We start from the raw sequence: 26,379 nt of genomic DNA, 5'->3' as shown, positions 1-26,379 counted from the left end.
ATAATTACTGTACTGTAACCATTTTTGCGATTTTTATTGCAGAAGCACCTGCAGAACTCCTTTAGATCATATATGCTACAGAAAAGAACGAAGAAGCTGTTGCCGGAGAAGAAAAAAGAAGACTGCTCGTAAGGGAGGAACTTTAAAGGGTAAGTTCCACCGAACAGCAATGTTCTTTTTTTTTAACCCTCTGGCCACTGATTAATCCAGTAGGTATCCCCTGGCCCTTACCACCAGTGCTTTTTTTTCATTTGCAGGGGGCACTGGCACCAATATTTTTTTTTAATTTGCAGGGGGTACTGGCACCAATATTTTTTTTCATTTGCAGGGGGCACTGGCACCAATATTTTATTTAATTTGCAGGGGGCACTGGCACCCATATTTTTTTTTAATTTGCATTAGCAGGGGGCACTGGCATAAATAGTTTTTTTTAATTTGCAGGGGGCACTGGCACCAATTTTTTTTTAACTTATAGGTGGCCCTGGCACAAATTTCTTTTTAACTTGTAGGGGGCCCTGGCACCAATAGTTTTTTTTAAACCACTGTTAAAACCCCCTTTTAAATTGAAAGAGACCCTGGCACCATTTTTATAACTTGTAGGGTGCCTTGGCCACCAATATTTTTTTTAACTTGTACAGGAGGCCCTGGCCACCAGTGGGGTGGGGCTCAGAAAATGTTGTCATATGGACCCCCACAATGTCTGTGGAGAGGACTAGGACTTATCTTTACCCATACAGACCTTGATTGATACATAAAGCTTGGAAAAATACATGTTGTATAAATGGCTTAACACATTTTAGGTAAATATAGGGACATATTTATTTATATATGCACTTGGACATGTGGCTAGGGCCCAAATTTTAGTGGGGGTGGCCCTCGGACGCCTATATAACTGAGTTAATAAAACAAATAGAATAAACCTCCCTAGCTGCCATTGGGCACCTAACAATTAAATCCGGGGGCAGAAATAAGGGAGTGAGAGATAGAGGGCCCATTTTCCCAAATCAGGATGTGATATAAATACGGAAGTTTCTGATGAAGTGGCAGGACGCCACAAAATGCGTTAAGTGGGCAGCCAGGGTGGACTGCTGCTGTAACCTGTTTTTACATGTTTACTAAATAAAATTTTCCATTTTTTAATACTTTTACTGGACTCTCACGGTGCTCCGCTGTTTTTTCTTCTTATCCTTGGGATCTCCTTGACCGCATGGGATGGCGGCCGGCTGTGCAGCACGTTTGAATCTGGTGTCCGGTAAGTGCTCCCACTAAACATTTTTTTCTGGATGTTGTATAAATGGCTTAACACATTTTAGGTAAATATAGGGACATATTTATTTATATATGCACTTGGACATGTGGCTAGGGCCCAAATTTTAGTGGGGGTGGCCCTCGGGCGCCTATATAACTGAGTTAATAAAACAAATAGAATAAACCTGCCTAGCTGCCATTGGGCACCTAACAATTAAATCCGGGGGCAGAAATAAGGGAGTGAGAGATAGAGGGCCCATTTTCCCAAATCAGGATGTGATATAAATACGGAAGTGACCTGCACGTGGCACCATTCCGCACGTTCAGGGTGCTGAAAAGGTCCGGTGCTTAGGGTGGCACCAGACTTAAATACATTCCTGGGTAATGCAATTTACACCTAGAGAAGCACTTCTTTTATAAAATCTGTTGTGAGTTGCTGATTTTGCATATAAGTATGCACTCTATTTTACCCCTGCTATAGACAACTGAGGTGTGAGACAAATATTTGCTTTGCAGTAAAGATGTGAGAGACATTACCAGTATGTTTAAGTAATGTATTGGTTGGCAATCCCTGATCCATAGGTGTTGGACCTTTGCAAGAACATTGCAATCCCTTGTTTTACAGTTCCATGCCCTGTACCATGCTTAAACTTAAAAGGGAATTTGTTACCCTGAACCTTGTTTGCTGTAATACTTTTGCAGATGCCTTTCAGAGATCACGCCAGTGCATGCAGCAGGTTTGTAACTAGTCTCGGACTGGCCCACCAGGATACAAGGAAAACTTCTGGTGACCCAGGTGTTAGTGGTTCTAATCACTCTGCCTATTTCATTGTTATTCCCTTTTTCGTAAGGGGCTTAAAGGAGTGGGAGAGCAACCAAAGCAGTATATTGCCAATAGATTAGCCACAATAGTACAAGCTATAACACTATATTTATTCTGCAGAATGCTTTACCATACCTAAGTAAACAGCTCTAGAATCTCTCTCTGTTTGTTCAGGATAGCAGCTGCCATATTAGCTTGGTGTGACATCACTTCCTGCCTGAATCTCTCCCTGCTCGCTCATGGCTCTGGGCTCTGATTAAATCAGGGAGAGGGAGGGGGAGAGGAGCAAACTAAGCATGTTCATGCCGAACCTTGGAGATTTAAGCTGAAAGAAGGAAGTTTAATACAGAAGCCCATGTGTACACAATAGAAGGAAAGAAATGCTGTGTTTCTTTTGACAGAGGACTCAGAGCAGCATTACTTTGAGGGTTTACTGGTTTACTTAATTTTAGCCTTTCCTTCTCCTTTAATAATGGAATAATAGAGTATCGTATGTAGAGATAAACGAATAGGAGAATAAAGAGGTTAAGTGAGGAGAGGAGGAATGAATGATTGGAAAGCGGGCCCACAGTCTAAGGTTTTCTGGTGAGCTCCTGGCAGCCCTGTCCGACACTGGTTGTGACAGTTTTCTGCTGGATATTCTGAAAACATCGAAGGCAGCACTAGAGCAATCTACTGCCTGAACCTGCTCTATACCCAGATCTACTGCATAATCCAACAAAGTTGCATGGGGACAGAGCAGTCAGAATATGATAAGCAGCCAGAAGGGCAACATGATTTGGATTTTGCCTCCACTGGCCCCAGCAATCCAATTCCATTGTATGTTATCATGGTGGAAACACACAAATCTTGTACTGTTGAGATGCTTAGATTTTACAGTCTTGGCAGAATGTAGATAGGCTCATGTGCATCAGGAAATACATTGCTATTCCAGCATTAAAAATGAATTTTTTTGCCTTGGTTTCAGGCACAAAAAAACCTTACACACTATCCTGATATTATTGCACAAAGAAATCAATGGAATCATTAAAAATCATTTGCTTCTTTGCAGAAGTAGTAGTGGAGGGAGTCAGACAGGTGTCAGTTTTTTTCAGCGATAAATCACAACCAGCTAGACTCTGGTTTTCACTAAGTAATCTCTACATATGACAACTTATTGCTCATTGAGCGCTTTAAGTTCTCTACATGAGCACTTTCCTCCTGCGACGCCTGCAGTCTCCACTGTCCACCAATAAAAGTAAACTGAATAATAAAGAAATAAAAATAAATAAAACTGCTGTTTCAGTCAGTGAATCTTCTTTAAATTGTATTGGAGGTTGGCAATATTACAACAGATTGGTGTAATATAGTATGTTCGTACTGGTACCATTTACTTTACTTTACTGCAGTATCAAGTAGTCCAATTACGCAGATTTTTTTTTGGTAGAAACTCCCTACATCCAATCATATAGGGGGTTATTTATTAGTCCGAATTTATCTCAGTACTTCTATTAAAAATGTCAGACTAAATCCAAATTGCCGATTGGACCTTATTCATCATAGCAAAAGCTCGCTAAAAATCAGTTTGGGCAAAAAATCCGGAAAAATCTAATTTTCCTGTCAAAAGTCCGATTTCCCACGAAAAAGTCAGATTTTCCCACCAGAATCAGACTTTTGGCGCCAAATTTTTTTTTAAAAAAAAAAATAGATTTTTGGCCTAAACTCAGTGCAGACCATTATATTGAAATGGGACCTTTGCCACTGATTTCTACAGGACCCCAACAGCTTGGAGATGGCGGATTTTCAGATTCTGACTTTTTTCAGCCTCAGGGTATAATAAAATTGGTAAAAAAAAAATCAGATTTTTTTATTTTTTTTGATTTTTGTATTTGGAGCTTGATAAATAACCCCCCATAGTGGGCACATACGTATCTAGTTGCAAAATGCCACAACAGCAGCTTCTGAATTTTATTTCAGCATCAACTCCCTGCACCCAATTATATAGTGTCTGCACATCAGTATGATTGTGTGCCATCTTGTGGCCTTAAAGTATATTGCATGTTCTGCAAAACTACATTTTATTTTTAGGGGATTATTTATAAAAAAAAATCTTACCAAACTAGAATCCACAATTTATATTTATCATAAAAAAAACCATGAAAAATTTGAACTTTTTCAGATTGTCATGCCAAAAATATGATTTTTTCAGATTTAAAACCCGAAAAGTCTGAATTTTTCATGTAATCGGCGGAAAAGCCCAAAATGTTTGGATTATTTTATGAAAACCAGCTCAGACAATATCTTCAAACTGCAAATAGGATCTCTGCTTTTGACTTCTACAGGACTTCGACAGGTTGAAGATGGAATTCTTTCAGATTTGGGCTGTTTTCAACCTCGAGTATAATAACTGTCGAAAAATTTGAGGGGTTTTCCCACTAAAAATTCGGATTTTATAGTGAAAAAAACAAACTTTTCCGAGTTTTTAACATTCTGACTTTAATAAATTACCCCCTACATGTCTAAGGCCCAAATTATCATAAACATAAAAAAAATTGTATTTTTGATATACATAAAAAATAGTTATTTTGCCTTTCGTTTTTTTTTTCACTTTTTCTTCAGAAGATTACTGCTACTCTTGAGACAATAAAATAATTTGAAACTAATATTTTGATGCCAGTTTCCCTAGTGAACATATATGGCTTAATGCTTTAGTGGAATGTTGAAGCCCAGGAATCTCAGGTTACATTGCATGGAAGAGGAAAAACTCCTTTGCACAGAATGAATTGCTAGTAAAATGCATGGACCCAGGAATTTGCAATGGTTTGAAGTAAATTCAGTTATGACGAGGGGGATTATTTATCAAAATCTGAAAATTTCTCAGAGTTTTCTAAAAACGACCCTGACCAAATCCTCAAGGATTTCTTCCCCTTATTTTATACATTTTCCCAAAATGTTCTTGTTTGGGGAAAAAACAAGAACTGAAAATCCAAATACCGCGTCTTTTTTTGGATTTGACGCCCGAATACAGGGACTTTTTAGGGTCTTTTTTGTCTCACTTCCATTACACTTATACAGGTATGGGACCTGTTATCCAGAATGCTCAGGACCTGGGGGTTTCCGGATAACGGATTTTTCCGTAATTTGGATCTTCATACCTTAAGTCTACTAGAAAATCATGTAAACATTAAATAAACCCAATAGGCTTGTTTTGCTTCCAATAAGGATTAATCATATCTTAGTTTAGATCAAGTTCAATGTACTGTTTTGTTATTACGGAGAAAAATGAAAACATTTTTAAAAACTTGGATTATTTGGATAAAATAAAGTCTATGGGATATAGTACTTTCTGGATATTGGGTTTCCGGATAATGGATCCCATATCTGTACTATAATGCAGTACGTGTATTAAAGGACAGTTTATCACTATACCTTTATTTTATTAAATATTTTGTGTGTGTATATATATATATATATATATATATATATATATCTTCCAAGTGCGGATAACCAACGTTTTTATGTATATATATATATATATATAATCTCCACCAAAGAGGCCGCACTGCTCAGGACTTATTACAAATAAAGCACTTTTATTGGAAAAATCTAACGTTTCGGCTGTACCACCAGCCTTTGTCAAAGTTGCCAACTTTGACAAAGGCTGGTGGTACAGCCGAAACGTTAGATTTTTCCAATAAAAGTGCTTTATTTGTAATAAGTCCTGAGCAGTGCGGCCTCTTTGGTGGAGATTGTTTGCAGCTTTTTTGAGACGTGCACCCAGGCAATGTGACGACTACTTATCGTGAGTGCTGGGATTTTGGGGAAAATATATATATATATATATATATATATATATATATATATATATATATATATATATATATATATATAGCAAATTTGAGTGCACACGGATAACCGAAAAAAGCAATGCCTGTGTGCTGGTTACATGTGTCAATAGTCATAGGCAAGAGAGAAAAACCACACCAACAGGTCTTTATACAAAAATAGAAAACCTTTTATTCAACATTTCGGCTCGATCGCTGGAGCCGTCTTTAGGAACAAAAAAAAAAAACGGCTCCAGCGGTCGAGCCGAAACGTTGAATAAAAGGTTTTCTATTTTTGTATAAAGACCTGTTGGTGCGGTTTTTCTCTCTTGCGTATATATATATATATATATATATATATATATATATATATATATATATATATATATTATTATATTAAGAGCTGAATTAATATAGGATATATATATATGTGCCCAAATTTACCTCTGGATTTAATTTGAAGGTTGTTTTTATTTATTTATTTTTTTAAAAAAACCATGAATTTGCCAATACATTTGATGGATATTGCATACCTCCCAACATTTTGGAAACAGAAAAAAGGGACAAAAAGATTTTTTGTTTGTGGCCACACCCGCTAATGACCATGTTGATTTTACAAAATTTGGCAGGTTATGAAAGTTTGAACACATTCTGTGGTTTTTATGTCTTTAATAACAAATTGTGGGAACGTCTGTACAAGCACCACAGAGAAATCCACAAAACCCATACACATATGTTTCAGACCTTAATCCTACACTGAGGCACCTATGCTTTTAGCCATTTAATACAACTTTTTTAGCCTCTAGACCAAGAGTGCGGCAAATATGATATTGTTTTGGATGTAAAAACCAGAGGCACACTCGGGCGATCCTGCCCAATTTGCTGCCCGAGGTGGCCTTTATTTTTGTCGCCCCCGCCTCCCCCACAGCACTCACCTTCAGCGCCGGACGGGGGTCAGGGGGGGTCCACATCACTAGTGCAGAGAGCGCAATTGCGCTCTCTGCACTAGAAGAGCCAAATTTCCAGGTTGAAAACCGGAAATTCGGCTCTTAGTTACCAGGAGCGGCATTTTTGTGCTCCCGCCTGAGGCGAGCGCCTCAAATCGCCTCATTGATGGAGCGCCCCTGGGCACACTACCCATGATTGGACTCATATTGAATTCGCCAAGTTCAGGTTGCTTTATTTTGTAAAATTAAAAAAAGTGATCTAATTTAGACCGGTATTTTCAATAATCCTCATCTTTCATTTAACACTGCAATAAATTCTGGTCTTCTAGCATCGCATTAGGAACCATGGAAAACAAGTTTTGGGACCAATTCTTTACTGGTATACAATTTGTTATTAAAGGAGTAGTTTACCTTTTAGTATGATGCAGGGAATGAGATTCCGAGACAATTTGCAGTTGGTTTTCATTTTTTATCATTTGCTTTTATTAAATTATTTAGCTTTTTAGCAGCTTTCCAGTTTGCAATTTCAGCAATCTGGGAGCTATGGTCCTAATTCCCCTAGCAACCATGCATTTATTTGACTAAGAGACTGGAATATGAATAGGAGAGGCCTGAATAGAAAGATGAGTAATATAAAGTAGCAGATTGCCACCAAAAAAAACAAATTTTTCAGATTTGAAGCCTGAAAAGAGCACTTCCATGACCCCACAGAAGGGCGTGTCATAGATTAAAAATGACTACACTATATATTATTACCGTTTCCTCTGTCTATCCCCAAACTTATTTAGTGCTGGTTCATTTACAAAATACAATTAACTTAAAGGCACACCACCCTTTTAGTATAACTGGAATATGGTCCTATATGACCTTTTAGTTAATATGTATTACATAAAAAGATGCTATTCTAGACATTTTCCGATTGGAAAATCATGTGAAAATTATTTTTGGCAGTTAAAAACACTCTCCACAATTTTTTTTATTTTTGTATCAATATAGAATTATTATCAGTAGGGGATTTTCCAAAGGTGACTCTTTGGTTTACGTGAAGTTTGTCCAACAACTGAATGTGCCTTAAAATCTTCCATTTTGGAGAAAAGAATATTTATATTTACCCCTGGGTATATAAACCAAACATAAGTTTTAACCCTAAAAAGAACATCATTACATATATTCCATCATTTTTTTAAATTTGCACCTCTGCTCTTTTTTATTGCAGATGAAACTACTACTTCCCCAGCCAGAATAATTTTATCATTTTAAAGGAATCTAATGAGTCTCTTACAATATTAACAGATCTGCTCTAAGAACCTTGTTAAGGGGGAGGTAAAGTCTAAAATAGAATAAGGCTAGAAATGTATATATTTTGTATACTAAACATAAACATGAACTTATTGCACCACAAGCCTCATCAAACAAATAATTTATGCTTTCAAAGTTGGTCACCATCTTGTAATTTTGTTAAACATCTTTGCAAGACCAAGACTGTGCACATGCTCAGTGTGGTCTGGGCTGCTTAGGGATTGTCATACATTACCAAAACAGCACAAGTCAAATAATATCTGCCAAAAGCCGATACAGCAAGACTGATTAATAATCAGAATATACAGACTGCACTGTGCTATATGTGGATTTTATAGTTTTTGTGTTGTTTAATACAAACTTTCTCCAACTCTGCAGGAGCAGTGGCTGCAGCAAAATAATCCTCCAAATAGAATCCCCGTTTATCTGTTTAAATCTGGCTCCATGATCTTTGTCCCTGCAGCTGGAAACAGTAAAGGGGATGTAAAGTAAATAAAATCCAATACAAATCTCTACACAGTCGCCGACTACTCTACAGGGAAACAAACAAAGCTGCTTGAGTTCTGCATGGCTGGGAAGTAAGGCGGGGGCTCCCCCTGCTGTTCATCAGTATGGTTGTTTCCCTGCAGGGCAGTTAGGGACCGTCTGACAATTCCTATCCACAGCAGTAAATGAAGGGAGAATTTCACTGCATACAGTCAGGTTTCTTATAAAAACAGTACACATGTTCTAATTAAAGTATATTCGAGATAGGTTTCTTTTTTCATTAAAGAAAGTAAAAATGGGTTTTTATTTTTTCCTTTACATGCCCTTTAAATTAATTAACATCCCATGAATTTATATTCAAGGAACTATTTTATCATTTATCATTGGGCACATACAAATAAATAGGAAGTTGGTGTAATGTACAGCAACTGTTGGGTTTGTAATCATTACAATAGTAAGTATGGAGGCTGCACAGTACTGGATTGTGTAGGAGTGTTGTGTGCACAATGCTGAGACATGGTATGTACAGTATGTATGTAATGCTACTAAGATACAGGCCACCATCAGGGTAGTGGTGTCAGGGGCCCAATGGCAGAGGTGGCTCAAGAAATGTAAAAGTGTTATTTTTAGGCCAAGAAGGGGTTGGGTTGTTGAAGGTGAGACAGTTTAGTATAATGCATTGTTTTTAGTACTGTAACAAGGAGGGCCCTTAATAGAATGTAGTGCTATGCATACACTTCCTATATGAATCTACTACTTCCTGTGAATCCCGGTGCACATCCTGGAATACAGCAATGTCGGTAAGGACTGAAGCTTCACACACTCAGTGGTGTTACCCACATTTACTCCTCTCTACAAAACTTAAATTTATCTCATTACCGTATTTTAATTTAAACCCACGACAAAACTCCCATGCCCCATTTGACCTTATTTATTAATTAAAAAAACTCAAATTAATCAGATCGGGAAAAAAACTGATTAAACTGAGCGAAAACCATAATTGTCAGATTTTTTCTGACTTATTTCCTGAATCGCTTGATTTTTCCGGGTTTTTGCCGGGAAAAAACCCCCATTGAGATTGAGATAATTGAGTCTTCCATTGATTTATACAGGACCTTGACAGGTCTGGGATGGCGGATATTCGGATTCAGGCTTTTTGCAGCATCAGGTATAATAAATCTTGAGGTTTTTTTTGATGAAAAATTCCAGTTTTTGCCCCAAAAAGCCAGACCAGATAAATTTGAGGTTTAATAAATAACCCCTTACATGTTTAAATTGGAAACACACTCACTACTGCAGAATAGTTCTCAATGAGATCACTAGATAGTGCTGCTATTCCTAACAAGATGAGTTACACTGAAACTGGGAATTCTCTGCACTTACTAAACACTGTCCTCACTATTGCTGCTTTATTAAACCAATCAGTCTAGCATTTGGCTTGCATGTACTGCATATATGTGTGTTTGTTCTACTGGTGGTGGTTCACGTTTAAATTAACTTTTGGGGGCAGATTTATCTAGGGTCGAAGTGAATAAGGGAATTTTCGAAGTAAAAAAATTCGAAATTCAAAGTAATTTTTGGATACTTCGACCATCGAATAGGATACTACGACTACTACGAATCTACTTTGAATTCGATTCAAAGTAAAAATAGCTTGAATATTCGACCATTCAATAATCGAAGTACTGTCTCTTTAAAAAAACTTTGACTTCAATACTTCGCCAAATTAAAGCTGCCGAAGTGCTATGTTAGCCTATGGGGACCTTCTACAACATTTTTCTAAGTTTTTGAAGTCGAAGTAAAAATAGTTCGAATCGTTCGATTCGAAGGAGTTAATCGTTCAATAGTTCGATTTTACTTTGACCGCAGAATAGCCAAATTCGATGAAAAAAAGTACGAATTCGATATTCGAATTCGAAGTATTTTAATTTGATGGTCGAATTTCGAAGTATTTTTAGCTTCGAAATTCGACTCGATAATTCTGCCACTAAGTATGCTGTAAAGAGTGATAGTCTCAGACAATTTGCAATTGGTTTTAATTTTTTTATTTGGGGTTTTTGAGTTATTTAGCTTTTTATTCAGCAGTTCTCCAGTTTTCAGTTTCAGCAATCTGGTTGCTAGGGTCCAAATTACCCTAGCAACAATACATTGATTTGACTAAGAGACTTGATTATAATTAGAAGAGGTTCTTAATAGAAAATTAAGTAATAAAAGTAGCAATAACTACATTTGTAGCCTTACAGAGCATTTGTTTTTTAGATGGGGTCAGTGACCCCCATTTGGAAGCAAAAGACTTTTAAGGGGGGGCCCTGGCACCACAGTTTTTTTTTAACTTATAAGGGGGCCCTAACCATCAATAGCTGTTTATAACTTGTGTGTGTATGGGGGGGTTACATTTTTTAGCACTGATGTCTGTATGGTCTTTTAACTGTTGTGTGGAGTGGGCGGGATCTGGGGTGGGGCTTGGGGGGCGGGCGAAAATTCTGTTGTAGGGGGAACCATGATTTCTAACCCCGCACTTGTTCCCAACAGCAGCTGCTGTTACAGGTAACAGCAGAAACCCCTTATCCAGGAAGCTCTGTATATTCTATTTTTCAAAAGTATTTCTTATAAAGTGTACCTTGTAATTGCTTTGCCCTATTTATAGAACTTCAATGTATGGGGCCAATGGCACTAAATGATGTGATAAACAACTGATTGGATATTATGCAGTTTGGACTCATTACTTGGGTTTGACAGATGGGTTTACTAAGAAGTGCAGCCCCTTTGTTTTTGGGCTTTGCTGCTATCCAGATGTTCATATAATTCATATGATTATAATTATCATTGAACAGCAGTTTATATGGAAGGAGCTTTTCTTTCTAATAAACCTTTCATTGTAATATGCACCATTAGAGTCCATACAACCCTGACATTCTATTGCAGCATTTTTTATTACTGCCGACCCAGTGCATTGATTGATAGCTCTGCTGCCAGGTCTTTGACAGATCCAGAGCATCCCCTGTAAATCTGGCTCTTCAGCAATTCCCAGATGGGGAAGGCGAGTGCAGGAAAAGTAGGCTATGAGACCAAGAGAAATGGCCAATGCATTAATGCTTAAGATTACTTTCCAAGGACAGATTTCTTTCTTGTCATTTAAATACACCATTTTATATCCACAAAAAAAGCAGAACATTTTTCTCTGTAATAATAAAACAGTAGCTTGTACTTGATCCCAACTAAGATATAATTAATCCATATTGGAAGCAAAACTATCCTATTGGATTTATTTAATGTTTACCAGACTTTTTAGTAGGGATGCACCGAATCCACAATTTTGAATTTGGCCGAACCCCTGAATCCTTCGTGAATGATTCGGCTGCATACCGGACCAAATTCGAATCCTAATTTGCATATGCAAATTATGGGTGGGAAGGGTAAAACATTTTTTACTTCCTTGTTTTGTGACAAAAAGTCACACGATTTCCCTCCCCACTACTAATTTGCATATGCAAATTCGGCCAGGCAGAAAGATTCGGCTGTCTCCGAATCGAATCCTAGATTCGGTGCATCCTATTTTTTAGTAGACTTTTAGTAGATAGGGAGATCCAAATTACAGAAAGATCCCTTATCGGGAAAACCCCAGGTCACAAGCATTGTGGATTAATGCTATACCTGTATAAATAACACTGAAGCCTCACACAGGGTAAGTGATCTTGACAGCATTTTCTGTGGCAGGACAAACAAGAAGAGTTCGAAAAATACAGGCAATAACAAAGTATGACCAATGGAAACGCTGCTTAGAATAGGTTCATCTCTGGTATCAGAGTGTTGTAATAGACATTGATCAGAAATTGCATAGCACAAGATACATATTATTATTTTATCATGTGTGAAGCAGAGATCTAATCAGCCCTGAAAGCTTATACAGGTATAATATAAAATTGCCCCCCGCCAATGATAAGACACTCGCACCGGGAAGCTCTTGGTAGGAGCGCCCATGTTGGCGCACACGCAGGCCCGGATTTGTGGAAAGGCCACCTAGGACCGGGCCTAGGGCGGCAGGATTTTAGGGGGGCGGCATGCTGCCCAACCACACCCGCATTGGTTAAAAAAACACTGGGGATGCGCTGGAGATACAATCATTTTTTAAATTTCCACATTGATGATGAAAATTTGCATGAATAATGGGGAGGGGACAGGGGCGGCGAACGGCAGTTGGCCTAGGGGCGCCCTCTATGTAAATCCGGCCCTGCGCACACGCGTACACTTGACTTGGCTTGCAGTATTCGCTTATTATGTGCACACGTGTTTGCCAACATGGACGCTCCTACCAAGAGCTCCCTCCTGATATAATATAAAATATAATTAATCCTTTTTTGAGGCAAAAAAAATCCTATTGGGTTTATTTAATGTTTAAATTATTTTTAAGGTATGAAGATCCAAATTATGGAAAGATCTCTTAGGTGGAAGACCCCAAGAATAATGGATAACAGGTCACATATCAGGAGTCAATTTCCAGCCTTTCAGATCCTACTTGTAATAAATTGAAAGAAAAGTCTCTATTTTGAGAAAAGGGAGATATATTTTTTAAAGAGGCAAAACCCTTTATGGTTGGAATTGTGCCAGATAGTAAGGTTTTGTAATGCGAGATGAAGCCATTACACAGCAAACATATCTTCAAAGTACAGTTTTCCCTTCAAATTTATGTACTTGTATTACAGCAAGGAACACTCAAAGAACTGGGTCAATTAATATGTAGAAACACAGATGCCCCTTATATTATTATGGAGGTTATTTACTAAACTTTGAACACAAAAATCCCAAAAATTTGTGATTTTTTTTTAGTATAAAATAGGATTTTTTAAAAATCACGAATTTTTCGAAATTTATATCCCCCCCCCAGAGGATGGAAAAGTCCAAATCAGAAAATCTGGCATCTCAGACCTGTCGAGTTTGCATAAAAGTCAATGGGAGAAGTCCCAACGTTTTTTTTTTTAATGATAAATAAGGGCAAATCGTGGATTTTAGTTTTGTCTGACTTTTTTAATTCGAAATATAGTAAGAGAAATTCAAATTTTGATAAATAACTCTCATAGTCATAACTAACTAGACAAAACTCGCACTAGGCACACAATAGCCACGTAAGGCTTCTTATAAATATACTTATAGTCTTGAATTTATTCGCCTTGGTGGAAGATTGCCTTATTTGAGTGCCTGTTCTACACTTGTTCAGTTTGATCCCCTTTCCTTGCTGATACAGGTACTGGATGTTATTTTAAGTTCTTCTCTCTTATCTTCTATCAAAAGTCTACAAGACTCATTTCTTGTCCACTCAATAAGTGAAACTGTTCATTAAGACCAGAGTAAATACATTCTAGGTTTTTGGTTTGCTATACACATATGGGGTAATGTAAAGGGTCTAAAATTTGGCCACGTCTAGTAACTCTAGCAACCAATCATATGTTTGTTTTCATAAAACCTACTACCTGCTCCATTGGTTGCTATGGGTTTCTAGACAAGAAACAATGTTTAGACAGTTTCATTACTGTATCCCATATAGAGTTTTCATTAATAAAGTGTTGCAGATTCCTCAAAACAGAAAGCAATTTTGTCATGTTGGGGGTTAATTATTAAGTCAGAATGCCAAAAACTCGTGTTTTTTTTTCTATAAAATCCGCATTATGTCGGAAAAAAAACCAAATTTTTTGAGATTTATGATACCCCAAGAATGGAAAAAGTCCAAATCCGAAATTCTGGCATCTCAGACCTACCAAGGTTGTATATAAGTCGATGGGAGAGGTCCCTATCCTATTTCGAAGTTTCTGTGGTCTGCACTGGAATTAACACGAAAATGAGTGATTCTGATTTTCGCTCATTTTTGTTCTGATTAAATCGTGCTTTTTTTTTAATAATAAATATGCTCCAATCGTGGATTCTAGTTGGGTCAGACTTTTTTAAATACTTACAAAAATTTGGATTTTGATAAATGAGGCCTGTAGTGTTTGGGTGACATGACCAAGTCTAAATATTATTTGCTGCTTGTATGGGGGTTAAAGGAGAAGGATAGGTTAAAACTAAGTAAGCCTTATCAGAAAGGTCCATCTAAATATACCAGTAAACCCCCAAATTAATGTTGCTCTGAGTCCCCTGTCAAAAGAAATACTGCATTTCTTTCCTTCTATTGTGTACACATGGGCTTCTGTATCAGACTTCCTGCCTTCAGCTTAAACCTCATTGCCCTGGGCAAGAGCATGCTCAGTTTGCTCCTCTCCCCCCACCCCTCCCTTCTCTACTGTAATCTGAGGCCACAGCAGGGAGAGACTCAGGCAGGAAGTGATGTCACACACCACATTAATACTGCATCTCCTATTCTAAATAAACAGAGTTTCTAGAGCTTTTTACTTTAGGTATGGTAAAACATTCTACAGAATAAATAGCATTCTAGCTTGCACTATTGCAGCTAATCTATTGGCAATAAAATGCCTCTGTAGCTTTCCTTCTCCTTTAAAGGAGAAGGCTTGGTGCACTTGGGGGTGCCAAATGTTAGGTGGCACCCCCAAGTGATTGTCCCCCCCAAGTGATGTCCAAGTGATTGTATTGACTTACCTGAAACCCCGGGCCGGTCCTCCTATCAGCAGAAAACTGCAACAGCCCAGGGTTATACCAGCGAGCACCACGGAGCCCTTCTTTTCTGGCTTCTTCTTGCTTCAAATTTCCCGGGGCAGACGCAAATATTGTACGAAATAGCCAACTTTTTAGTTAAAGTTTGGTTTTTCGATCTATTACGCCTACATAGCCGGGAGAAGAAAGAGGAAAATGGAAGAGGATCACTCCGTGGTGCTCACAGGTAAGTCAATACAATTACTTGGGGGTGCCTAACATTTGGCACCCCCAAGTGCACAAAGACTTTCCTTCTCCTTTAAACATTTTTTAATCTTTGATTTACAATTTACGCCAATTAAAGGAAGAACATCCATGCGGTGTATTACTGGATCAGGCAATTTCTCAGCAGCCTTGTAATTGAGTAAGACTATGCATTGGCCTGAGTAGTGGCTATATACACCATTAATACTCTGTTTCTTATTTGTAGTTGCTCTTATAGCTGAACAAGATGGACACACTGACAGCCATAGTTTTACTACTCCCCTTTATTAGAAGTATAATACTGCACAAATGTATAAAAATATGGCAGAAGTGTCATAACAATACTTTTTTTCCCCCTTAATGTTCATAATTATAAAAATGACAGTTATTTAACATATTAACAAATTACACACATCCGTGTTCGAGTGTGTAAGCGTATACTGTATATAGAGATCTATATAATATTGAATTTAATACTCTTAATGCAATATATAAATGTTATATTGTAAGGTTTTTATATAAACTACTTTTAGCTGTGGTACGGCTTCACAATGTTTGGAACAGCTCAAAATAACTTGACATTGTAACAATGATGTGAATTTATGGAAATAATTCATCATAAATAAATATTACAAAAAATATCAAATGTGAAAAAAAAACCCTGGACAGGGATCAACTTGTATCATACAAACACCACTTTTTTTTTTTTTTTTTAGTACTTAGGCAATGTGAATGGACAGGAAACAGGTCTACAGCGTTCTCTATATCTCAGCATTTATTTTCACACTCACTCTTTGTAGTCCACCTACTAGATGCTATGGGGGTTATTTACGAAACTCCGAATGCAAAAATCCTGAAAAATTTGTGATTTTTTTAGTATAATATCGGACTTTTAAAAAATCACAAAGTCCGAATCAGAGAATCCGGCAGCTCAGACCTGTCGAGGTTGCATATAAGTCAATGGGAGAAGTTCCAAAGTTTTTTTTATGTGCGCTGGGATTCGTGCAATACCACCAAAGTTTTCGGGGAAAAATCCGAGTTTTTGGGTGAAAAATCCGAAGAAAATGTAAAAAGATGATGAAAAATCCGGGAATAAAGCATAAGAAATCTGAGTTTTCGGGTTGAACAATAAGAAAAAATCTTGGAAATCAAATTTTTTCCCGGAAAGCAAATTTTTGAGAAAATGTTATAATAAATAAGCATAAAAAAACCAGAGCAGATTTGATCGGAGTTTGTAGCAGAAAATGTTGAGATTAGGGATGCACCGAATCCAGGATTCGTTTCGGGATTCGGCCTTTTTCAGTAGAATTCGGATTCGGCCGAATCCTTCTGACCGGCCGAACCGAATCCTAATTTGCATATGTAAATTAGGGGCGGTTCAGATTCGGTTCGGTATTCGGCCGAATCTCTCGCAAAGGATTCGGGGGTTCAGCCGAATCAAAAATAGTGGATTCGGTGCATCCCTAGTTGAGATAAAATCGGACTTTGATAAATAACCCCCTAAATGTAAACGAGATTTAACTTTAAAGAGTAAAATTGTTGATTTCATGGCTCTAATTTACGAAAGTTTGGCAGGACAGCCCCCATTTATGCTGCCATGACACGACCATATTATTTTTATTATAAAAAAAAACAACCTCTCTACATGGGTATTAACCAGTCTTTGTTTTAACCTGAAACATATAGAGGGACCAATAGTTTAACAGTATCTTCTGTTATTGTACATTCTAATGCCACAACCTAACATTTAATAGAAGTAGTTGGGGTGGTTTGCTGCACAGTGTAGCTTCACAAAAGCGTATTGGACATATCAATAGCTAGAAGTACTGGATTAAATATGTGTTTGAAGCTGCTTCTCCAAATCAACCTTCAACCGGTAGTGACTTTCATGAATGCATTGCCTTTAAATACAGGTGGCAACTAAAGAGCTGTCTCTTTTAAGTCATTCAGGTTTGGCAATCGTGTTCTTTTTGTCCGATTAAAGGGGAGCCCATTTTGTCCAGTTTTTGAAGCTAGCTGGTCAGGAAAAGGAGCTCCTTCATTGGTCCCTCTGTTTAAGGGTGAAACATGCCAAACAGGTTCAGCTTGGCCAGGCATTTGAAGACCTTGTCTGCTTTTTGGCTGTGGATCCTGCCGATGGACAACTCCTGCGCTGCTTGAAGTCTGACTTACAGGATGAATCCTAGCTTCAGGGAAGGACGGGGTTTTCGGTGGCTGATTTGGCAAAGGCTGAAAACGAGGATCTGGTGGCATTGGGTGGTTTGAGGACGAACATGGATGCAGAAGTTTCCAAAGAGATTTTAATGGTTGACTCTACAAAGTAGGAAAAAAAAATTGATAATTTAAAAAATTGCTATGAATCATGTCAGCTATGTGATACTCTCAGTAAGAGACCGAGATTTAAGTCTCTGGATGTGCCATACTTTGAGTGACGGGTCAATTGTGATCATGACCCAACTTATTGTAGGAGGCCACCAGGAATTATTTAGAGTTGGGCTTGGGAAATGTGCTTCTTCCCTTTGCAGGAGCTCACTAAGCAGTTATCAGGGCAACAACCATCAAGCAATTTAGTTAAGTATGAAAATATGTGACAACTGTCTTCAGGATGAGTGACAAGTCATCAGATGGAATTGCCTTTTAATTGAAAAGAAATGTATTAGTAAGGATGTCTTATTTAACGACACGTGCATGGCAGATTTGACTTTTGTTACACTAGATGGCACTTTTAAAGCTTTAAAGGAGAAGGAAAGGCTAAAATTAAGTGAGCTTTATCAGAAAGGTCTATATAAATACACCAGTAAACCCTCAAAGTAATGCTGCTCTGAGTCTTCAGTCAAAACAAACACAGCATTTCATTTTTTTCTATTAGGTACACATGGGCTTCTGTATCAGACTTCCTGTTTTTAGCATAAACCTCAAGAGGTAGGGCTTGAGCATGCTCAGTTTGCTCCTCTCTCCCACTTCCTTTTCCCTCCTCCCCTTCCAGCTGTAATCTGAGCCCAGAGCAGGGAGAGACTCAGGCAGGAAGTGATGTCACACCAAGCTAATATGGCAGCTATCCTAAACAAACAGTGAGAGCTTCTAGAGCTGTTTACTCAGGTATGATAAAGCAATATGCAGAATAAATATAGTCTTATAGCTTGCACTATTGTGTGCTTGGGGAAATGTGGGCACTGATTTACTTAATGGATGAATATAAAGTAAATCTTGGCCCAAATTTCCCCAAACTGTTCAGGAGTTCACCATATTTTCATATACCAGAAAAAAGCAGGTATGGAATTATATACAGTAGATACAGCTTTCCAAAGCCTTTGGTGCATCCCTCCTACCCCATGAATAACTACGTTGTGTAGGACAGCTATTCATTTGATGGAATTTGCAAGTACAACATTCTTTGAACTGACATTTTAATGTCTGGCATGTATTATGACACAGAATTGGTCATTTTATTACCCAAATTGATGCTGTCGGGGGGTGCACCTTAGCTTTACAGATACACCCGCTTGCTATGTACTCTGTTTACTTTTTGAAGTAGAGCTGCACTTTTTTAAAACACCATGTGAGATGGAAGACAAAAGTAGGCATGATCTTGCATATCATTGGCAAAGAAAGAACTTCATTAGTTTGTCGTCCCATTATTTAGAAATCCACGCAAGGTGGCCCATCTGAACTGCTATGTATTAAGGCCCCACAGAAATTGAGTGAACGCTATAATGCTACACTAAAAATGTAAAATGAAAAAGCAAAACGAAAAGCAATGTCATTTTATAAAGCCACACTGATTTTGTAAATTTTTACTGAAAAAAAGAAAATAGATCCCGGGTTGTTTGCAGTAATTATTTTGAATTAAGTCACAGTCCTGTTAGCGCACAAATAGGTAACAAGACGTTATATCCATTTTAAAGGGCATGTACAGTCTAAAAAAGCATAAGGCTAGAAATGCTGTATTTTGTATACTAAATATAAACACGAACTTACTGCACCACAAGCCTCATCAAACAAATAATTTATGCTTTCAAAGTTGGCTAAAAGGGGTCACCATCTTGTAACTTTGTTAAACAACTTTGCAAGACATAGGGGCACATTTACTAAGCTCGAGTGAAGGATTCGAAGTAAAAAAACTTAGAATTTCGAAGTTTTTTTTGGGTACTTCGACTATTGAATAGGCTACTTCGACCTTTCGACTACGACTTTGAATCGAACGATTCGAACTAAAAACCGTTCGACTATTCCACCATTCGATAGTTAAAGTAATGTCTCTTTAAAAAAACTTTGACTACATACTTCGGTAGTTTAAACCAACCGAGGTACAATGTTAGCCTATGGGGACCTTCACCATTACTTTTCTAAGGTTTTTTTGATCAAAGGAAAATCCTTCAATTGATCGATTAAAATCCTTTGAATAGTTCGATTTGAAGGATTTCATTGTTCGATCGTTTTTTCCTTCGATCGTAGGATTTGCCGTAAATCCTACGAATTATTAACCCTCGATATTCGACCCTTAGTAAATGTACCCCTAAGACTGTGCACATGCTCAGTGTGGTCTGGGCTGCTTAGGGATTGTCATAAACAAAGCTGCTTGAGTTCTGCATGGCTGGGAAGTAAGGTGGGGGCTCCCCCTGCTGTTCACAAGTATGATTGTTTCCCTGCTCAGCAGTTAGGGACCATCTGACAATTCATATCCACAGCAGTAAATGAAGGGAGAATTTCACTGCATACTGTCAGGTTTCTTATAAAAACGGTACACATTTTTTAATTAGAGTATATTGGAGATAGGTTTCTTTTTCATTAAAGAAATTAAAAATTGGATTTTATTTTTTTGCCTTTACATGCCCTTTAATGTTTTAAATCTTAATCCTGTACAACACAATACAGGGGAATGCTCAGGATTCATATGATTCCAAACCATGTGATCTCTAAATGCAACTAGTCGAACAGGAAAAAAAAATCACCCGATTCCCCAAACTATGGCCCCTTGAACAGTCCGTGTAATGTTTGATACTCACGTGGGAATGTATTTCTGCCATCTTGTCTGGGCGCCACTCTTTTTGCCGGCTGCTTTTGTGACTTGAAGAATGCCCACCTTTCTGACCAGGGAGATGATCTTGCCCATCAGAACTAGGCATCTGAGAAACATTAAGCAGTAGAAAGATCAGTATATGAAGGAGAGGGGAGCAGTCACCCTGTGGGTCAGTGCAAGTTACAGGCAGCACATGTAGTTTTTCTGTAGCAGTTAAATCAACAAAGACTATTTCACAGATATAATGAATGATATTTGATTGCAAGCATTTGAGCCAAGTAAAACTCAGAGCAGCTTTACAAAACAGAATAATGTGTTTTTTTATAGTGCTGGTGCTTTGTAAAATGTACAGTAACTAGAACAATATTTAATAGTACAATATGTTATATGGGTTTGTATAATCTTTTGTGCTGAAAATGTATATATTTATATGACTGGACCTAGTAATTTATAAATTAGAAGGGGAAAAATGTGCAGACTGGAAACGTGAACCAGGCACGAAGGGTTGTTATAAACTGACCAGAACCTACAAAACACAATCTGGGCAGCTAAGTGGCAGATGAGATTCAATGTTGATAAATGTAAAGTTATGCACCAGGGTTGTAAAATTATCCATTATACCCTAATGGGACTGCACTAGGCAAATTCATTATGGAAAAGGACCTTGGAGTCCTTGTAGATGATAAACTTGGCTGTAGCAAGCAATGCCAGTCATCAGCATTAAGGGCAAATAAGGTCTTGAGCTTTATTAAAAGGGCAATTAATTCACAGGGGGCAGGTCATTATTCCACTGTATAGAGCTCTGGTAAGGCCCCATCTAGAATATGCCGTACAGTTTTGGTCTCCATCACTCAAACAGGACATTATTGTATTAGAGAGGGTACAGAGAAGGGCAACTAAGCTGGTAAAGGGTATGGCCAGTTCGGAGAAGTGGGGCTTGAGGGGTGATATGATAACTATGTATAAATATCTAAGGGGATCATATAATAATCTCTCTAATGCTTTATTTACCAGTAGGTCTTTCCAGCTGACACGAGGTCACCCATTCCGATTAGAAGAAAGGAGGTTCCAGCTAAATATTCGGAAGGGTTTTTTTTTACAGTGAGAGCTGTGAAGATGTGGAATTCTCTCACTGAATCAGTTGTACAGGCTGATACATTAGATAGATTTAAGAAGGGGTTGGATGGTGTTTAGCAAGTGAGGGAATACAGGGTTATGGGAGGCTCATAGTCCAAGTTGATCCAGGGACTGGTCCGATTGTCATTTTGGAGTCAGGAAGGATTTTTTCCCCCTCTGAGGCAAATTGGAGAGGCTTCAGATGGGTTTGTTTTGCCTTCCTCTGGATCAGGTTATATACAGACTTAAGGCTCAACTTGATGAGTTTTTTTCAACCTAACTTACTATATTACACTAATATAAAAGTTATGGTGGCAGTTAAAGTTACACTCTGCCCTGTGATATTCCCCCAAGCCACGTGGTTGGTGCTCATACTCCTATTATAGCTTAAGGGCTGTACAAACACAGGTAGTGTATTAGTATTAGTAGTATTAGTAGTGTAAGCAGGACCGCCATCAGAAATCACAGGGCCCCATACGACAAAATTTCCTGCGCCCCCTGGGCTGCCCCACCACAAGCTCCACCTACAGGTCTGCCCTCCCCACCCCACAGGTCCGCCCCCCACCACACAGTAAAAAAACAAAATAAATATTGGTGGCTAGGGTTCCCACATGTTAATAAAAAATAAAAAGATATTGGTGGTCAGGGCCCCCCATTAAAAAACATTTGTGGCCAGGCAGTGGCGTAACTAGATATTACTGGGCCCCACAGCAAATTATTTTTCAGGCCCCCAAAATTTTTAGCAGTTGACTTGTTTTACCAATATTTATTGAAACTGTATATGAATTAGGGCCTCGTGGGGCCCCTATACCTCCTGGGCCCCCCTGCAGGCGCAGGGTCTGCTTCCTCTATAGTTACGCCCCTGTGGCCAGGGCCCCCCCCATTAAAAAATATTGGTGGCTAGGATCCCACATGAGAAAAAACAATTGGTGGCCAAAATTGGTGACCAGCCCCCCCCCCCACATTATAAGAAAATTGGTGGCCAGGGCCCCTTAAACGTCCATGCCTTCCCGAAGTCAGCAGCTCTCAGAAAGATGGGGGGCCCGGCTAATCAAGTAAGTATGGTGTGGCCGGGCCCCCCTTACCCTCAGGGCCCCCTACAACTCTCCCCCCTGATGGCTGCCCTGAGTGTAAGTTATTCATGGGGTTGGGAGGGTGGTGAAGTAGCTCAAATTAACAGAAAAATACGAGCTGAGTTTCAAAATACACTGGCCCAATTACAATGTTCATATTATACCTATTTACATTTGTGTTCGCAGAAACTATATTTTTACAAGATCCACAATATTTTCTTTTTGGTTTAAATTCACATAATTACATGTCCTTGTCATGGTTGAAAATATGTGTTCTAGAAATGTAACCGTATACCTTCCTCCTTCTTTTTATAGCACTGTATTGGGTAAATTATTTGCTGCCCAAACTGAAGGTGCTGCGAGTGAACTGGAGCACAGGGGTGATTTATTTGTGGATATGGAACATCTGTCCTCTGTTCTAAGTCTATTAATATATCTGCTGGGCTCCCAGGTGAATTTAGTGTCAGGAATGGAATTATTGTAACAGCTCACATTGACTTTGCCAGTTCAGCCCAGGGAGATTGAGCTGGGCCTGAAATAACTGACATATGAAGACTCCGGGAGTCAAGGTAAGTTGGAGAAATAAAATGTAAAAGATAATTGGGCCAGAGAAAAAATAATTCTCCACTGATCTTTCCATGTGAATATGACTGTGATATGATATGTGTCAAACGTGTGCTACTCACACAATTCCAGCTTCATATGAACAGAGACTTGCTTGTGATTTGTTGTTTGATTAATAAATGAAACTCAAAGTGGCGGTACAGAGGCAGTGGATAAGGTTTAAGAGTCAGGACAGGGATATTTTCTGTCAGCTGCCTGAGACACCCGTAGGCACTTTTTAGACAAGGAGGGGACTTTTCAACGATAGGCTCCTTCTTTTTATGATTTGTTTGCTTCGCTGCTTTTTAATGTTGTACAATAAAACGTGATTTTAACTTTGGGTGGCATGACATTAATGTAATGCAATTATGAGACCATGGGCTGCTAATTTGTGTGGCGCCCAGTAGAGGTCACTGTTATTCTAACTATTTAAAGGGAAACTGTCATGGGAGAACATGTTTTTTTTTCAAAACGCATCAGTTAATAGAGCTGCTCCAGCAGAATTCTGCACTGAAATCCATTTTTCAAAAGAGCAAACAGATTTTTTTATATTAAATTTTGAAATCTGACATGGGGCTAGAGATATTGTCAGTTTCCCAGCTGCCTCCAGTCATGTGACTTGTGCTCTGTTAAACTATAGTCACTCTTTACTGCTATACTGCAAGTTGGAGTGATATCACCCCCCCCCCCCAGTAGCCTAACAAAAGCTCCCTAACACAAGATAACAGCTCCCTGGTAGATCTAAAAACAACACTCAATTGTAAAAGCCAAGTCCCACGGAGACTGATTCAGTTACATTAAGTAGGAGAAATAACAGCCTGCCAGAAAGTCATTTCATCCTAAAGTGAGAGCACAAGTCACATGACTGGGGCAGCTGGGAAACTGACAACATGTCTAGCCCCATGTCAGATTTCAAAATTGAATATTAAAAAATCTGTTTGCTCTTTTGAGAATTGGATTTCAGTGCCGAATTCTGCTGGAGTAGCACTTTTAACTGATGCATTTTGAAAAAAACATGTTTTCCCATGACAGTGTCCCTTTAAGGAAGAAATGACCATTCATTTGTGAGCCTATGATTAAGGGAGCTTCTCCCGAAACGCGTTAGGTATGCAAATTACCCACCTGTTGCAATAAACAACCTCTTATCCTATCCGGAGTGCCACCTTATCTGTGTGTTGAGTGGATATTTTCTATTGTTTTATCAGCTGCCCGAGACCTTGAGCTAGTCTTGGAATGTGGGGCATATACAATGCATGAACAGATAGGCGTACAGCACTGTATGATTTACTAAGGTTCAAATTAAATTTGAATGCTGGAGTTGGCATTTTTTGTAAAAACTCACCATCTTGAATTCCAATGTGAGATTTATTACAATCAGACCCTTCAAAAATTTGAATTTGAATATTTGCCACCTAAAACCTGCTGAGTTCATGTAGAAGTCAATAGGGTATATTTATCAAAAAGTGAAGTTAGAGATCACCACAGTCCACTAGAGTGAAATACCGCCTCTCTCCATTCATTTCAATGGAAATTTTCATTTTCACCCTTTGATAAATACGCCTTTGAAAATCTCATAGAAATAGATGGAGAGGCGGTATTTCACTCTAGCGGACTGTGGTAAATTGATAAATATACCCCAATGGCAGAAGTCCCTTGAATTGTTTGAAGATGTTAATAGTATCGATGGGCCAAATTTTTCACCAAGTTTCGCTGCAAAAAATGACGCCTATAGACGCCAATGGGAGAAAAAAAATTAGATTCTAATTATCGGGTTGGGACTATTCGATCGATTTTTAGACGTTCACATTTTTCATAAATAATATACCATTCGGACTGTGAATAAAATCGAGTTTTAAAAAAAAACACGTTATTCTAAAATTCGACCTTTGATAAATAACCCCCTAAGAGTACGATTTTTGCATGAAACTCAATAGTAAGCCTACACTTTACCTTACATTTACAGAAAAGGATTTCACATCTTGATTTGTATTGCCGATTAGATTTCCATACATTATAATACTCTTGTCCTTAATAATGTCAAAGGAACTGTAGCGAGTATTTCTAGCCAAGGATTTAACTGCGTCAGAAAGACTGGATGAATACGATCACAAAGGGTGCCCTTATTATTCATCCATGTGCTGCACCCACATGTAGGAAGAGTGTAGCGTCTCAAGATGATCATGCACTGAAGCATTGCATGCAGTTAGTTCTGTTGCTGAAAAGAAAGGAATTCAGGTGATTATAATGAAGCAGCACTTGATCTAATGATAACATTGAGCCTTTGTAGGACAGGAAAGAGTTATCTAATGCAGAAGAAAAACTGACAGTGTTCTACCAATATCCAAATTAGTTGTCTTCTCCAAACTTCCTCCTGACTGGCACCTAGACTTGATCTATCCTTATCCACTTTATTTCCATAGTACTGACGCATTTTATGCAGTCCTTTACATTGTTTACCCTTCACAGCAGTCCCTGCCAATTTTCCCTCTAATTCCTTCTCGGCTATGTGCAAAAAAATTATTTTGTCAGGTCAAAATTAATGCAAAATGTTGTGTTTTAGGTCCATTTCAGACACAGTTGGGTCAGTTTTATCAGGAGCCAGTTAACCTGCCTGAATGTTTTGGAGGAAACCCACATACACAACATACAAACACCATAGACGCAAAGATCCGCTCGTTTGCCAAATGAGCGGATCTTTCCCTGATATGCCATTAACGAGCATGGCTAAATCGGGGGTAATCTGAACGTTCGGCCGTATGGCCAAACGATTCGTTTACGATGTGCAATGGGCTCCGGCGGGATCGAAAAGATGTCGGCACTCTCCACACACGATCCGAAAATCGTAAGAATCCTCGATTCGTACAATAGGATCTGTGCGTCTATGGCCAGCTTTACAGTTGGAAAAAAATCAAATGCAAAAATCATGAAAAATTTGTGATTTTTTTTTAATAAAATCGGACTTTTAAAAAAATCACAAATTTTTTGGAATTTATTAAACCCCGAGGATGTAAAAGTCTGAATCTGAAAATCCAGCATCTCAGACCTCTTGAGGTTACATATAAGTCAAAGTCCCAAAGAGTTTTTGATGTGCGCTGGGTTTCATGCAATACCTGAA

General features: G+C 38.4%; 1 protein-coding gene across 10 annotated transcripts in view; it reads right to left on the bottom strand.

Annotated features, from left to right (window-relative positions):
• Window positions 1-16,847: 16,847 nt before the first annotated feature.
• Window positions 16,848-26,379, bottom strand: part of cdkl5.S (cyclin dependent kinase like 5 S homeolog) — a 177,788-nt gene continuing 168,256 nt past the window's right edge. For 8 of the 10 annotated variants that reach the window (XM_041583556.1, XM_018249045.2, XM_018249048.2 and 5 more), the window contains 2 exons: window positions 20,459-20,578; window positions 16,848-17,765 (listed from right to left, as the gene is read on the bottom strand). In XM_041583556.1, coding sequence (XP_041439490.1) covers window positions 17,373-17,765; window positions 20,459-20,578 — 513 coding nt within the window. In that variant the 3' untranslated portion in view covers window positions 16,848-17,372. The remainder of the gene's footprint in view (window positions 17,766-20,458; window positions 20,579-26,379) is intronic. The other 2 variants (XM_018249050.2, XM_041583561.1) reach the window with 1 other exon arrangement.

The sequence above is a fragment of the Xenopus laevis genome, chromosome 2S, assembly GCF_017654675.1.
Source record: "Xenopus laevis strain J_2021 chromosome 2S, Xenopus_laevis_v10.1, whole genome shotgun sequence".
Lineage (NCBI taxonomy): Eukaryota > Metazoa > Chordata > Amphibia > Anura > Pipidae > Xenopus > Xenopus laevis.
The sequence above is the reverse complement of the archived record's forward strand: the minus strand, read 5'-3'. Positions and strand labels throughout refer to the sequence as shown.